The following is a 17,129-nucleotide window of genomic DNA, read 5'->3' as shown; positions in this document are numbered from 1 at the left end:
GGGAAAAAAATATGAAAATATTAGCATAACATCTCCCTGCCCACCAACTTTAATAGCAGTAACTGGCTAGCAAAAATCATTCCTGCCAACATTACTCACTGCTGGTGGGAGAACTGCAAGAGGGGAAACACTACAAGAGGGGGGAAAAAAGTCTCCAGCCTGAAAGAGGTGCGTCTCTTTAGGCAGACTCCAGGTACCTGAGTCCTGGCTCCTCCCTGCCATCCAGCCCCAGCCACCCAGAGGACCCCCAGCTAGTCTGGAAGTTAATCAGATTGAATTAAGTTAGCCACCAAGCAAACCTGTCTCCTTCTGGGATGCCATTTCCCTTAGTGCCCCAATAAGCTGCAATGCACCATCGTAACAGCTGTCACGTCACACAATACCCCTGCTGCAGTACAGGCAGCCTACTCTGAAGCTCCAACAACCTTGCCAACTGACACTCAGGATAGAGAAAGAAGGGGTAACAAGAGACAGTCATTTTGCTCATGCACTGCTGGGGTCTTTGCTACACTCTGGGCTAGATAAGACGTTCCTGATGGTGCTCTGTCCCTGGGTTCCAATGAGTATGGTTTCGATACATTTTCCTTTATGCATACAGTGTCATTAGACTTGTACTTTAAAAAAAAAATCAAGCCAGGCTTGAGCCAGGCTCTGCAGATAAAGTAGTAGCTTATCTCATAAATATTTTTAATATTTTTAATTACAAGTAGTCCTCACTCCAGGTAACATAACCGACACAAAGTACCTGCATACACACAGCCCCTGGACTTTCACAGAAAGCCTGGCAGCAACCACTCTATAAGAAAGGAATCCTACCTCACAGCAAAGTAGGGGGCATATGGCTGAGTTAAGCCTATACAGGGAAAAGTCATTTGGAGTAAATACAATAAAAAGGGATTTTAAAAAACCCTTCATATAAAGGATCAAGAAAGTTAAAGCAAAATCTGGTTTAAAAAAAAAAATGTACAAAACTGTTGAAGACCAACAGAAAACTCTGCCAAAAATAACTTGCATTTAAACCAGAAAACAATGTCATCACACAATTTCTTTGTTAAAAAGGAAAGACAAGGTGGAAATCAGCGTCAAGATGGCATTTGGGAAGAGTTCTCATTAGCTCCAGAGACCAGCGTAATTCCCGTGGAGTCCTGATGGAAGGGGACCTCCTGCCACGAAGAGTTTCGTTCCAGACGAGTCGTAGCAGTGGGTGTAAACAGCATTTGCGAAGAAGTTAATGTCAGAAAAGTAATTCCTCCAGGTTTCATCATGATTCTGTTAAAGGAAAGTTCAGATCAGTATCGCTGCAAATGAGCAAAAGAGGAGAGCTTGTTTCACAAAAGCAAAATTTAGTCTCCATAGCCTGAAAAGGGGCTTTTTGCATTAATGATCCCTGGGGTTTATGCGGATAGGCTAGAACTGGGAGATACCAAGGACATCCTGCAGTCTGTTTGGTGGCCCAAATTTCCTCAGAAAGAACACTGGGGGGAGGGGAGGAAAATAAGGTTGGAAATCTCATTTATAATCACTCGGACTTAGTTATTTAATAACTAGAACAGAGAGTCTATTACTTTGTACTGAATAATTTATATTATGGTAGCACCTAGGAACCTCAATCAAGGATCCGGGTTCCCCCCTCCTCATACTGATGATGGTCCCCCACCCCTGCACAGTGTGAAAAGGGTAGATGTACTAATCAAACAGGAGCGAGTCTGAAAAACCTACACAATTCCACCAATACTGTGTATTTCTGGTCTCCTAAATCAGGTTAGATGCACATTTTATTAAGCAACAGCATAGCCTGGTGTATGCAGCGTGTATGCCATTATGTAAGGGTATAATACAGTTAGAGTATAATATATTATTTGACAAGTATAAAAGAGAGATTACTGCTTTGGAAAAAATGCTGTTTGTGTCTCAACTTGTTTCATTTTTTTGATTTCAGCTCTTATCTTGATTCCTCCTGAATGCAGATATCTAACGTAGGCCTCCAGGACGAAGTTTTCTAGACCACAAACAAATAGCCTAAGTCTACTATGACCACATAAGATCTACTTTAAGTGTGTGTAACTAATGTTGCTGTACCAATGCTCAACATCGAGATCTATTTCTGAGATTTCAAGGAGAACTACAAAATAGAGTATGAAGTTTGTCCGTTCAGTAGGAGTTACGCAAAAGTTTTGCTAGGAAAATATTTTGTCAAGATGGAGTAATTCAAAACTGGCTCACCATATTTTGCTCGAGCTTTCATAAAAAGAGTAAGTGAGGGACAGTTATGAGCAACTGAAAAATAGGAGTTAGGCTGAAATCAAATGTTAATTCTTACTAGTCTGTGCTGTATTTCTTTGCACCATCCTTTCCCTCTGCCTGGTCTAGGATTGTAAGTTCTTCAGGGTACAGAATGTATCTTATTTTAAAGAGCACTTCGATTTACAGTGCAGTACAATACATTGAAAATATAAAGGGCCATTTGCTAAGAACTGCAACGAGTTAGAGAAATGTTCCTAACAGGTCGTTATTTTTGAGGAAAGGCTAAAGGGATTTCAGTCACTGAGTCAGTGTTTTAGTGAAGCTCATTTGACACGTATAGTTCCCAAAATCGTAGAATTAACTGGTCTTCAAGCCCTGTAGCATCCCTATATAGAAGAGCTTCAACAGCTGCAAGCTACTCACAAGCCAGCCTTTCCCGGTCGTCAACTTTAAAATTTCACTTCCTCCGAGTTTCTGTTTTTGTCCACGGCAGGTGTGATTGGGCTTTTCATCCAGGAACCTTTGGGCTCGGATGTCATAAAACAACAAGGAACCCTGCCCTGTTCCCACTGTTATAATGTGCTCATAAAAGCTCACTGACCGAATACCTGTCAAGGGGAAAAAGAATGTTACAATCACATTTAAGAGGAGATGCATGCTCTGGCTATGCAGTGGTGGGTGCTGCTTTAGGGGTTGTTGTTTTTTTTGTTACAAGAATATAGTAGTAGGCAGATTATTTCGTTTCCCTTTAACTGTAAGACAGCACAAGTCAGTTCTATTTATGTTACAGAAATCACAGCTGCTATTGCAAATATCTTTCCCTCTCCCCACAAAGGATCCGATCCAACTCCCGTTATTTATTTATATCGGAGTAGCGCGCCAAGGAGCCCCACTCACAGAGCAGGGCACCCTTGTGCCAGACAACAAACAAACAGAACCAAAAGATGGTCCCTGCCCCCAAGGGCTTACAATCTAAGTATAAGACCTGAACCAGAGAGGGGGGTACAGAAAGGGGGAGCACAAAGGAAACAATATGGAAAGACTTCCTTCATTTCAGTAGGAGCAAGAGCAGTCCCGTGATGACTTTGAGGGCTATCATATGCAGATGTACTAATCACTAGGAAGGAGACTGTCTGTCCTTTAAGATTCATCTCCTTCTGTTCCAAACATCACTTCAAAAAATCTAGGTTTGTGCCCTGAACTAAAAAGGTCGTTTAAACTGATCTGCTTTGGGGAGAGAATTTACCCAAACAAAAGCATGTAGCATTACTTCGCTATTTGCTGTATAAAGAATTAGTTTTGTAGATCCACAAAGAAACCCAATAAATCAGTGAGGAACCAAAAACAGATTCTGCCACCTTCTTAGTACGATACAAGAAGCTTATGAAGCATGCTACAGTTTGTTTAAAGTAAGATAAAATTAAACATTCAAAATGGAAGTGAAAGTTCAGTGTAAATAATACGCCTGCTCCCATCCAGCTATGCCAAACTGCTGTCTAATTTAATTCATTCTAACCAAGTGGGATTAAAAACAGGAATTTGTGCAGTAATGGGAGACAGGCGCTAGAAATTACATATATGGAGGAAAAGTTTATAGTTAGCTAAGGAGACTATGACTATGTTTTACAGGTTACAAAGATTTGGGTTTGGCAATTCAGTGTGCAAGCGGTTTCGGACTATGTATAAGGTAGCAGAGGCTAGCATAGTCAGTAAGAGATCAATCATTTGAACTAGAAAAATAGCACAGGGGAGTGCCCTTTAATTTCTGTTACTCTGACGCTGCTCTTGAAGAGCAATCCATCAGGGTGCTCACACAAGGGGAGTAGGTGATGATGAATGCATGCAGAGGACATATGGTCTCCAAGCCAATTCCTGCATTTTATAGCTTTTATCCTTCTCTAATCACAAGATAATTAGTACCACACTGATTCTCCCAGTTTATCAGGAGGCTGTTTTAGACACACTTTGGGAAATGGCACTTCAAATTGGTTCATAAGGGGAACATTCAGCAGCAAAGGGCTGTTGGCCAATATTTTCAAGCCTGGGTGCCTAAAATTAAACCCATAGTTAGTGTAGGATTCAACTCAATAAAAATGGCCTATTTTCAAAGGTGTTAGGCATCCACAAATCCCACTGAAATCAATTGGTGCTACAGATGTTTAGCATCTTTGAAAAGAAGGTGCTTATCCAGGTGCCTGAATATGGATTTAGGCATTAACTTTCAAACCTGGGTACCTAAAGTTTTCTTCAGTGTGTATAACCCAAAACAGTACAGAAGTTGACAGTTAGACTATTTACATTTGGCTCAACTTAACTTTTGTAAGAACAAGATTTTATAAAATTTAAACCCTAGAAATGTTTCCTTCATGGCTTTAAAATTCTAAAAAACCATTCTGTTGCAGAGTTGAAACTCAGTAATGTAGTACAGGGCATGAAGGTGATTAAACAGTTATTCATTCGCAGCACACACAAATGCAAGAAGTAAACAGAGTACCAATAGTTACTGAAAATCCAATATATTAGTAATCTACTGCATTATTATTAACAAGTTTACAACGTATACTCTGAAGTGATAGCATCCCTTTAAGCATGACAAAGTCTAAACAGAGACATTTTAATTTGACCTGATTAAAGAGTGAGGTGATTGCCTCTCTCCCTTAGCTTCAGAGATACTGTTTTAATCTGTTTTGCGTGGGGAATATTAGTTCAAAGTTTAAGTTTACATATACACCTCTACCCCGATGTAAGGCTGTCCTCGGGAGCCAAAAAATCTTACTGCGTTATAGGTGAAACCGCGTTATATCGAACTTGCTTTGATCTGCCAGAGCGTGCAGCCCCGCCCCCCCGGAGCGCTGCTTTACCGTGTTATATCCGAATTCGTGTTATATCGGGTCGCGTTATATCGGGGTAGAGGTGTACTACTACTGATCTGGGAAGTTCACAGGAAAAGCCTTGATATTTACTAGCCTACTGTATTTTACTGCAGCCCTGACTGTCAAACTTTTGATCTTTCCAAAAAGGTAAAGCTTCACTTCAAAGTTTCCTTACCACTGCCTCGTTCTCTGGAACAGACGGACTTAACATTGTGGGAAGGTTGCCTTGGATCCAGAAAGGAGACATGTGCTTGAGATCCTACTGCATACACTGACCACTCCTGACCATAGGCCAGACACACATTCTCCCTGCAGTATGGCAACTTGGTGGAAAGTAGCTGGAAATAAATGGAGAGAGAAGTTAACTGAAAAATGTCGGGGGGAGGAGGAATGCAAATGACTGAACAAAATCTAAACATCCCTGAAACCATATTTGAGGAAACTACACTCAGGCCTGGTCTACACTAGGAGCTTATATCGAATTTAGCGCCGTTACATCGAATTAACCCTGCACCCGTCCACACCAGGAAGCTACTTAGTTCGAAATAGAGCTCTTTTAAATTCGACTTCTGTAATCCTCGAAAACGAGAGGAGTAGCGCTAAATTCGAAATGGCAATATCGAATTAGGCTAGGTGTGGATGGAAATCGACGGTAATAGCTCCGGGAGCTATCCCACAGTGCACCACTCTGTTGACGCTCTGGACAGCACTTCGAGCTCGGATGCTCTGACCAGCCACACAGGAAAAGCCCCGGGAAAATTTGAATTCCTTTTCCTGTCTGGCCAGTTTGAATCTCATTTTCTGTTTGGACAGCGTGGAGAGCTCAGCAGCACTGGCAACGATGCAGAGCTCTCCAGCAGAGTTGGCCGTGCAATCTAATAGAAAGAGGGCCCCAGCATGGACTGATCGGGAAGTCTTGGATCTCATCGCTGTGTGGGGCAATGAGTCCGTGCTTTCAGAGCTGCGCTCCAAAAGAAGGAATGCAAAGATCTACGAGAAGATCTCTAAAGCCATGGCAGAGAGAGGATACAGCCGGGATGCAACGCAGTGCCGCGTGAAAATCAAGGAGCTGAGACAAGGCTACCAAAAAACCAAAGAGGCAAACCGACGCTCCGGATCCCAGCCCCACACATCACGTTTCTACGAGGCACTGCATTCCATCCTAGGTGCGGCCGCCACCACTACCCCACCAGTGACCGTGGACTCCGAGGATGGGATATTGTCCACGGCCGGTTCCTCCTCGGAAATGTTAGGTGACGGGGAAGATGAGGAAGGAGATGAGGAGGACGAGGCAGTCGACAGCGCTTGCACCGCTGATTTCCCCGACAGCCAGGAGCTCTTCATCACCCTTACCGAGATCCCCTACCAACCGTCCACAGCCCTTACCCCGGACACCGAATCAGGGGAAGGATCAAGCAGTGAGTGCTTTAAACATCTAAACATTTCATTTTAACATAAGTGGAATATTTATATTGTTAAGAATGGGCTTTTCAGTCACTCATTTAAACATAGAAACTTTTATTTATAACAAAACAGGAATATTAACTATATTAGTAATTTGTTGTTCATGATTTAGTTGGCTTAGTGAACTATTTACTCCTAACTATGTATAGAAAATCAAGTACTGTCCGGATATTCATGATTAGGCCACCACAGGACGCTCCACTCTGTAGTCCGTTATGCTGAACTTAAATGAAAAGGCGGTCAATGTGCCCGGGAATGGACAGACAGTCCTCCTGGGATAGCTCGGCATAGCTCTCCTGGAGGTACCGCTCCAGCATGCGCATGAGGTTCCACGGCAGGGCGATCTTGTTTGGTCCCCCGTGGTAACACACGTTCCCACGCCATGAGTCCATCAGGTAGTCGGGGATCAGTGCGCGGCACAGCATGGCGGCATACGGCCCAGGCCTCTGCATGCTCTCACGCAGCATCCTTCCCCTCTCGGTCTCCGAGATCCTCATGAGTGTAATGTCACACATGACGCCCTGCTTTAAATTAGGGAGGGGAATGTTAGTATTGGGACTGCTTTACAGCCACGCGGTGGAGGCGGCAGAGGGGCAGCATACAGGCTATCTTTCCCGGGGACAGCCGCGAGGTGGTGGGACAGGGGCAGAGCTCATGCTTCCCTGATTGCTGCCAGCAGAGAGTGGCCTTGCATTCAGTGCGAAAGGAGCCCAGTGCTACTATTACATGTTTAAGCTGCCACAAGTCTACGGCTTACCATGTTTTCCTGCAGCAGAAGTAGAGGTGTCCTGCAACGCTTCTCTGATCGCAACTGCAGACCCCAGACACATAAGGCGAGGGCCGAAAATTCGACCTTGTCCTGAGTGCGCATGTGAAAGGTGCAGTGCATGGTGTTGTTCACAGAGAAAGACTATGCTCTTTGTTAGCAACTTCATTTATCTGTCTCAGGAATTTACTCCCTTTTTCCCATTCCCACAGACACATCTGCGACTGTCTCCCAACCCAGCCTGGCATCACACTCCCAGAGGCTAGCGCAGATTAGAAGAAGGAAGAGAAAAACGCGGGAAGACATGTTTTATGAACTTATGGAGTGCTCACGAGAGCAGGCAGCCCAGACGACACAGTGGAGGGAGAACTTGTCACAAATGCACAGAGCAGTCATGGAACGGGAGGAGAGGTGGCGCCAGGAGGACCAGCAGGCTACTCAAACCCTGCTTGGACTAATGAGGGAGCAAACGGAGACGCTCCGGCGCCTAGTGGATGTTCTGCAAGACCAGAGGCAGGAGGACAGAGCACTGCTGCTGTCTATCTCTAACCGCCCTCCCCCGCCACCAAGTCCCACACCCCCCTCACCAAAAGTACAAAGAAGGAGGGGCGGCAAGGGCCGTTAAAACTGTCAGTCGGCCACTGCACACTGCTGCAGCAATGGAAGGCTCTCGTTCCAAAGTTTGAAAAGTCCTTTCCTACCCATCTCACACTAGCCCATGTCCAAGTTTCCTTCCCCCCCCCCCCTTTTCATGTGCGGTTCGTAATAAAACATCGGTTTCTGTTAAGTACTGTTTCCGAGAGTGTCTTTTGGAGGGGATTCTGTCTGAAGGGGGGGAAGGGGTTTGTTACTTGGACAGGACAGTCACCTGTAGCAGGCTACAGAGGCGGGGGCAGGTCCAGCATCAGGACACATACACAGCACAGTCACCAGTTCCCCTGGTCAGTCTGGGAGGCGGTTTTCTTGTTCTGGGGTGCGAGGGGGTTGATCTGTGACTTTGTGTCGGGGGAGGGCAGTTAGAGATCCTATGCCGCAGTCCTTATCCTGGATCACAGAGCCACGCAGCAGGGGATCTGTTACCCTCCGCCCCCTGCCAGAAAGTCACTTGGCCGACACATACATCCAGTCCCGCCCAGGACTGCTGGCAGGCTGCGTTGAAACAACCAATCCAGCACTGCGGAGCCTGTCATTCCCGGACTTTAGAAGCATCATTTGCATCAAAACACTAAGCCCGCCCCCCGCCACAGTCTGCGTCCCCGGTTTAAAACATTCCCGCGAAAACAGTAAAAAAGAGAACCTTGTTCATTAACAGAACAGAACAGATTTTATTTGTTGGGAAGGTGGGGAAGGGGGTATGTAACTTGGAAGGATAGTCAACAGTAACTGGGTAAAGAAACGGGGGCAGGTTCAGCATCTGTGTCCACAAAATAAAAAGTCACTGGAGACCCTGTTCAGTCAGGAACCTGGCTTTCAAAGCCTCCCTGATGCACAGCGCGTCCCGCTGTGATCTTCTAATCGCCCTGCTGTCTGGCTGGACGTAATCAGAAGCCAGGCTATTTGCCTCAACCTCCCACCCCGACATATAGGTCTCCCCCTTGCTCTCACACAAATTGTGGAGCACACAGCAAGCAGCTATCACAATGGGGATATTGGTCTCGCTGAGATCACAGCGAGTGAGTAGGCTTCTCCATCTCCCCTTGAGACGGCCAAAAGCACACTCCACCACCATTCTGCACTTGCTGAGCCGGTAGTTGAATAGTTCTTTCCCTGAGTCCAGTGCGCCACTGTAGGGCTTCATGAGCCAGGGCATTAGCGGGTATGCAGGGTCCCCGAGGATGACTGTAGGCATCTCCACATCCCCAACAGTTACTTTGTGGTCCGGGAAGTAAAGACCTTCCTGCAGCCGTCTACACAGACCAGAGTTCCTGAACACCCTAGCGTCATGAACCTTGCCAGGCCATCCAACGTAGATATTGGTAAAACGTCCCCGATGGTTGCAGCACCATGGAAAAGTAGCCCTTCCGGTTGATGTACTGGCTAGCCTGGTGGTCCAGTGCCAGGATAGGGATGCGAGGCCCATCTATAGCCCCACCGCAGTTTGGGAATCCCATCTCGGCAAAGCCATCTCTGATGAGCTCCACGTTTCCCAGGGTCACTACCTTAGATAGCAGTAGCTTGACGATTGCCCTGGCTACTTGCATAACAGCAACCCCCACGGTAGACTTGCCCACGCCAAACTGGTTAGCGACGGACCGGTAGCTGTCTGGCGTTGCGAGCTTCCAGAGGGCTATGGCCACTCGCTTCTGGACAGTCAGGGCTGCCCGCATCCGGGTGTCCTTTCGCTTCAGGGCAGGGGACAGCAACTCACACAGTTCGAGGAAAGTCCCCTTCCGCATGCGAAAGTTGCGCAGCCACTGGGATTCATCCCAGACCTGCAGCACTATGCGGTCCCACCATTCCGTGCTGGTTTCACGGGCCCAGAATCGCCGTTCAACAGTATCAACAAGACCCAGTGACAGCGAGATGTCCTGGGCGCTGGGTCTCATGTTCTCAGAGAGGTCGGAGCTAGTGTCCGACTTCATGCCGTCACGGTAGTGCCGTAGCCTCCTCTCATGATTGATCTGCAGCTGCCTCTGGTACAGGTGGAGGAGAAGCTGCGAGGCGTTGAGAACTGCCACAACTGCAGCGATGGTCGCAGCGGGATCCATGCTCGCACTGCTGTGGCGTCCGCGCTGTCAGTAATCAGAAAAGCGCGCGAACTGATTTCCCGCCGGCGCTTTCAGGGAGGGAGGGAGGGAGGACTTGAGTGACGGACGGATGACGACAGGCGCCCAAAAGCACCCTCGACACATTTTTTTACCCAGAAGGCATTTGGGGCTCGACCCAGAATTCCAATGGGCAGGGGGGACTGCGGGAACTGTGGGATAGCTGCCCACAGTGCACCGCTTCCAATGTCGACGCTTGCCCCGTTAGTGTGGACTCACAAAGTCTCACAAAGTCGAATTACTGTCCTTAGTGTGGACACACACGTTCGACTTAGTAATATCGATTCCACATAGTCGAATTAACTAAAATCGAAGTACTCTCGTAGTGTAGACAAGGCCTCAAGCAGTAACATGGACTTGGAAACTCTTCTGGAAGAAGAGTAACTATTTGATCTATAGGGCAAAGACTTGAAGGAGAGGGGCAAGGAGAGATGGTAATGCCACTGGGTGGAGAAAAGCTGGAAATTGCAGCTCTTGGAGAGCAGGGAAGGGAGAAAGACAGGCATTTAGATCTTGCCCACATGTAGAAATTGTACTGGTTTAGCTAAAGACTGTTTTTAAACAGGCTTCGTTAAACTGGTACAATTCCCTGTGTAGACACTTTTGCTTCATCTTTGTTTAAATCTGTTCCTGATTAACTTAGCCTAAGTTGAGGTAAGCCTAGTTTAAACCAAACCAAGCATCAACAGCAGTTTGCACCAGTCTAAACCAGTTTGAAAGTACATCTTACCGCTACGTCTACACTACAGGATCGATTTTGGCATAGCCCCTTATTGTAGATGCAGCGTACACCGGCAGAAGCGTTCAGCCAGCACAGTAATACCACCTCCCTGAACAACATTAGCTGTATGTCAAAAGCAGCACTTTGTCAGCATCGTTGCATTTACACTGAGGGTTTTGCCAGCACAGCTTTGTTGGCTAGGATTTTTTCCACACTCCTAGCCAACACAGCTCTGCTGGTATAAGTTTTAAAGGTAGATAAGGCCTAAGTCAAACCAGGGCAACTTCCTCATATTGATAAACCCTTAGTATAACTAAGGCCTGGTCTACACTACGAGTTTAGGTCGACTTTAGCCGCGTTAAATCGAATTAAGCCTGGACACGTTCACACGACGAAGCCCTTTCTTTCGACTTAAAGGGCCCTTTAAACCGGTTTCTTTACTCCACCTCCGACGAGGGGATTAGCGATAAAATCGGCCTTAGGGGGTCGGAATTGGGGTAGTGTGGACGGAATTCGACGTTATTGGCCTCCGGGAGCTATCCCACAGTGCTTCATTGTGACCGCTCTGGACAGCACTCTCAACTCAGATGCACTGGCCAGGTAGACAGGAAAAGCCCCGCAAACGTTTGAATTTCATTTCCTGTTTGCTCAGCGTGGAGAGCACAGGTGACCACGCAGAGCTCATCAGCACAGGTAACCATGATGGAGTCCCAGGATCGCAAAAGAGCTCCAGCATGGACAGAACGGGAGGTACGGGATCTGCTCGCCATATGGGGAGATGAATCAGTGCTAGCTGAACTCCGAAGCAGTAAATGAAATGGCAAAATATTAGAAAAGGTCTCCAAGGCCACGAAGGACAGAGGCCATAACAGGGACGCACAGCAGTGCCGCGTGAAAATTAAGGAGCTAAGGCAAGCCTACCACAAAGCCAGAGAAGCAAACGGAAGGTCCGGGGCAGAGCCGCAAACATGCCGCTTCTACGCGGAGCTGCATGCCATTCTAGGGGGTGCAGCCACCACTACCCCAACCGTGTGCTATGACTCCTTCACTGGAGAAACACACAGGGAAGCGGGTTCGGGGTACGAGGAAGATGAGGATGGAGAAAATGTAGATAGCTCACAGCCGCAAGGAAGCGGAGAAACTGGTTTCCCCAACAGCCAGGATATGTTTATCACCCTGGACCTGGAACCAGTAACCCCCGAACTCACCCAAGGCGTGCTCCTAGACCCTGAGGGCACACAGGGGACCTCTGGTGAGTGTACTTTTGTAAATATTACACATGGTTTAAAAGCAAGCGTGTTTAATGATTAATGATTAATTTGCCCTGGCAATCGCGGCCAGTACAGCTACTGGAAAAGTCTGTTAACGTGTATGGGGATGGAGCGGAAATCCTCCAGGGACATCTCCAGAAAGCTCTCCTTCATGTACTCCCAAAGCCTTTGCAAAAGGTTTCTGGGGAGGGCTGCCTTATCCCGTCCGCCATGGTAGGACACTTTACCACGCCAGGCCAGTAGCACGTAGTCTGGAATCATTGCATAACACAGCATGGCAGCGTATGGTCCCGGTGTTTGCTGGCATGCAGACAACATCCATTCCTTATCGCTCTTTGTTATCCTCAGGAGAGTGATATCATTCACGGTCACCTGGTTGAAATGGGGCAATTTTATTAAGGGGACATTCAGAGGTGCCCGTTCCTGCTCTGCTGAACAGAAATATTCCCTGTTAGCCACGCGGTGGGGGGGAGGGGTGAAGTGATCATCCCAGAGAATTGGGTGTGTGGGGGAGGGGAGTTAGTTGGGTTTGTGCTGCATGTTAACCCTGAAACTGCAGCCCCTCCTTTTACATTGCAAACCCATTTTAAATGGCCAACCCAACGGGTGCTTGGTATGGGAAATGAGAGCGCTACTGTTTGAAACCATTCCCACATGTTAAGAAGGTTAAAAAAGCCAAAAGACTGTCTTACCATGGCTGCCTGCAAGCTGAAATCTGTGGCCTGGCACTGCGTGAGTGATCTCTCACACCAAACCGGCAGGCCCTCAATATAAGAGGAAAAATACGACCTTGTAACGAAAGCACATGTGCTGTGTAATGTGAACAGCAAAATTTAACGTGAAAGAAAGAGTGTACCCATTGTTCTCTAAAATGTGTCTTTTTTAACCACCTCTCCCTTCTCCTCCACCAGCTGCAAATGTTTCTCCTTCACAGAGGCTAGTGAAGATTAGAAAGAGAAAACGTAGGACGCGTGAGGACATGTTCACAGAGCTACAGATGTCCTCCCATGCTGACAGAGCACAGCAGAATGCGTGGAGGCAGTCAATGACTGATTACAGAAAAGCACAATATGAACGAGAGGAGAGGTGGCGTGCTGAATCGCGGGCTGAAAATGATAGGTGGCGTCAACTTGCAGACAGAAGGCAAGAGTCGATGCTCCGGCTGCTGGAGCATCAAACTGATATGCTCCAGCGTATGGTTGAGCTGCAGGAAAGGCAGCAGGAGCAGAGACCGCCGCTACAGCCCCTGTGTAACCAACAGCCCTCCTCCCCAAGTTCCATAGCCTCCTCACCCAGACGCCCAAGAACACGGTGGGGGGGCCTCCGGCCACCCAGTCACTCCACCCCAGATGATTGCCCTAGCATCAGAAGGCTGGCCTTCAATAAGAGTTAAAGTTTTAAACTGCAGTGTGTCCTTTTCCTTCCCTCCTCCCCCATCCATCCCGGGCTACCTTTGCAATTATCCCCCTAGTTGTGTGATGAATTAATAAAGAATGCATGAATGTGAAGTAACAATGACTTTATTGCCTCTGCAAGCGGTGCTCGAAGGGGGAAGGGGAGGGTGGGGTGGTTGGCTTACAGGGAAGTAGAGTGAACCGGGGGGGGGGGGGAGGAGGCGGAGGGTTCATCAAGGAGAAACAAACAGAAGTTTCACACCGTAGCCTGGCCAGTCACAAAACTCGTTTTCAAAGCTTCTCTGATGCGCACCGCGCCATGCTGTGCTCCTCTAACCGCCCTGGTGTCTGGCTGCGCGTAATCAGCGGCCAGGCGATTTGCCTCAACCTCCCACCCCGCCATAAATGTCTCCCCCTTACTCTCACAGATATTGTGGAGCGCACAGCAAGCAGCAATAACAATGGGGATATTCTTTTCGCTCAGGTCTGAGCGAGTCAGTAAGCTGCGCCAGCGCACTTTTAAACGTCCAAATGCACATTCCACCACCATTCGGCACTTGCTCAGCCTGTAGTTGAACAGGTCCTGACTCCTGTCCAGGCTGCCTGTGTACGGCTTCATGAGCCATGGCATTAAGGGGTAGGCTGGGTCCCCAAGGATCACGATAGGCATTTCAACATCCCCAACGGTTATTTTCTGGTCCGGGAAGAAAGTCCCTTCCTCCAGCTTTCGAAACAGACCAGAGTGCCTGAAGACGCGAGCATCATGTACCTTTCCCGGCCATCCCACGTTGATGTTGGTGAAACGTCCCTTGTGATCCACCAGGGCTTGCAGCAGCATTGAAAAGTACCCCTTGCGGTTTATGTACTTGGTGGCTTGGTGCTCCGGTGACAAGATAGGGATATGGGTTCCGTCTATCGCCCCACCACAGTTTGGGAATCCCATTGCAGCAAAGCCATCCACTATAGCCTGCACGTTTCCCAGAGTCACTACCCTTGATATCACCAGGTCTTTCATTGCCCTGGCAACTTGGATCACAGCAGCCCCCACAGTAGATTTGCCCACTCCAAATTGATTCCCGACTGACCGGTAGCTGTCTGGCGTTGCAAGCTTCCACAGGGCTATCGCCACTCGCTTCTCAACTGTGAGGGCTGCTCTCATCCTGGTATTCTGGCGCTTCAGGGCAGGGGAAAGCAAGTCACAAAGTTCCATGAAAGTGCCCTTACGCATGCAAAAGTTTCGCAGCCACTGGGAATCGTCCCACATCTGCAGCACGATGCGGTCCCACCAGTCTGTGCTTGTTTCCCGGGCCCAGAATCGGCGTTCCACGGCATGAACCTGCCCCAGGAACACCATGATTTCCACATTGCTGGGGCCTGTGCCTTGTGAGAGGTCTATGTCCATGTCAATTTCCTCATCACTCTCGTCGCCGCGCTGCAATCGCCTCCTCGGCTGGTCCTGGTTTTGCTTTGGCATGTTCTGGCTCTGCATATACTCCAGGACAATGCGCATGCTGTTCATAGTGCTCATAATTGCCGCGGTGATCTGAGCGGGCTCCATGATCCCAGTGCTAGCTATGGCGTCTGGTCTGAAAAAGGCGCGAAACTAGTATCTGACGGACCAGGGAAAGGAGGGAGGGAGGGGCGAGTGACGACATGGCGTACAGGTACAGGGAATTAAAATCAACAAAGGTGGCTGTGCATCAGGGAGAAACACAAACAACTGTCACACAGAATGGCCCCCCCCAAAGATTGAACTCAAAAGCCTGGGTTTAGCAGGCCGTTGATTTGACGGAGGGAGGGGGAAGCAAATGAATACAGAACAAATCTATTTTTTACATCTTAAGACGACGGTGCAGCATGACTGATAGCCCTCGGCATCTTCTGGGTGCTTGGCAGCAAATACTGGGCGCTTGGTAGTTAGTGTACTAAGACTGATAGCCACATTTTTCCTGTATGATGACGATGGCCTTCAGGCCTATTGCACGATCTGCTGCTCAGGGAAGACTCTGCAGCGGTTACCAGTCGTAATACACCATCTACTGCCAAAAGGCAAAAGGCAAGGGCTGGTGCAATGCAGCCCTACGGCTGCCAGCCCCACGGCTGCCAGCACCCAGATCGCCGATGAAGGCTACCAGTCATGCTGCACCGTCTACCGCCAAAAGGCAGTTAGCTGCTGCTGCTGTGTAGCAATGCAGTCCCACGTCTGCCGGCACCCAGATGACATATGGTGATGGTGAGCTGAGCTGAGCGGGCTCCATGCTTGCCGTGGTATGTTGTCTGCACAGGTAACCCAGGTAAAAAGGCGCGACTCTATTGTCTGCCGTTGCTCTGACGGAGGGGGAGGGGCCTGACGACATGTACCCAGAACCCCCCGCGACACTGTTTTGCATCATTCGGGCATTGGGATCTCAACCCAGAATTCCAATGGGCGGCGGAGACTGCGGGAACTGTGGGATAGCTACCCATAGTGCAATGCTCCGGAAGTCGACGCTAGCCTCGGTACTGTGGACGCGGTCCGCCGACTAGAGCACTTAGAGCATTTTATGTGGGGACACACAAAATCGGCTGTATACAACTGATTTCTATAAAACCGGCTTCTATTAATTCGACCTAATTTCGTAGTGTAGACATACCCTAACACTAGAACAAGACAAGTGAAAGCTCCTAATTTGTCCAAGATTAGTAAGAAATTAGGAGCTTCCCTCTCTCAAAAGGGAAATAAATACTCACATGTCCAGTGCTCTAACTTAATAAACGTTACCTTTGCTATGAAACTTTTCAACCTTCAAATCAACGTTTTGGGCAAGTGTCTTACAGACACTGCTGGAGTCTATTCAGACACATTCTAAGGAAACTGACGTAGAGTAGGAAGCAGCCTTAACTGATAGGTTAACTATTGAAATTTAGCATAAATACACGAGAATGGCAACCTTTGAGAGCGTGTGCTCTGCTTTCCAAAGATGAAAGTACCCATCCAGGGACACAGCTCCTAGCTCCTAGAAGAAAAAAAAAAAAAAAGTTAGCTTCCATATGATATATATTCGTACAAATAAATTACGATGCAAAGCAGCGGTTTAAAGGCTACTTTAATGACTTGAGTTGAACTTCTAGATGAATGCCACCTGGATCTGTTGATGAATTTGTACAAGATAAGTCTTAATTGCACGTTGACTTCAGTAGAACACAAGAGCACAAAAGGGACAGTGGGGAAAGACCAGAAGTGAAATGGAAAGCCTACAACCAAACGGTAGCTTAGCCAATAGAAGAACCTTGTTCGGTCAAGTGAGCAACTCTTGCTCTTGCGTTGTGCGGGAGGTCAGACTAGATGATCATAATGGTCCCTTCTGACCTTAAAGTCTATGAGTCTAAGAAAATGCACTACAAGTTAGCATTGGCAATTCTCAGCACCTAAAGCAACATGGGGCAATAAATAAGATTGTATGTATGCATTTTAACAAAAACTTAAGTCTTGCATCACAATAGAGACAGTCTTTTAGAAGCCATATCCTCCTCCCTAACAATTGGTATTAATTAGTTTGCAAAATACATTTTTACAGTTTGACAAATACCAAAAACAAGCTCGGCCAACAAAAAATGTGGAGTTGTCTAATGTTATGTCTTAGGAGTCGAA

At 47.7% G+C, this 17,129-nt stretch overlaps 1 protein-coding gene across 1 annotated transcript in view; it reads right to left on the bottom strand.

The window, feature by feature from the left end:
• Positions 1 to 543: 543 nt before the first annotated feature.
• Positions 544 to 17,129, bottom strand: part of DCAF12 (DDB1 and CUL4 associated factor 12) — a 48,880-nt gene continuing 32,294 nt past the window's right edge. Inside the window, exons 6-9 of the mRNA XM_065406406.1 lie at positions 16,429 to 16,494; positions 5,293 to 5,455; positions 2,668 to 2,852; positions 544 to 1,269 (exon numbers count right to left, since the gene is read on the bottom strand). Coding sequence (XP_065262478.1) covers positions 1,111 to 1,269; positions 2,668 to 2,852; positions 5,293 to 5,455; positions 16,429 to 16,494 — 573 coding nt within the window. The 3' untranslated portion in view covers positions 544 to 1,110. The remainder of the gene's footprint in view (positions 1,270 to 2,667; positions 2,853 to 5,292; positions 5,456 to 16,428; positions 16,495 to 17,129) is intronic.

Source organism: Emys orbicularis, chromosome 6 (assembly GCF_028017835.1).
Source record: "Emys orbicularis isolate rEmyOrb1 chromosome 6, rEmyOrb1.hap1, whole genome shotgun sequence".
Taxonomy (NCBI): Eukaryota; Metazoa; Chordata; order Testudines; family Emydidae; genus Emys; species Emys orbicularis.
Note: the sequence above shows the minus strand (reverse complement) of the source record. Positions and strands in the feature narration are given on the sequence as shown.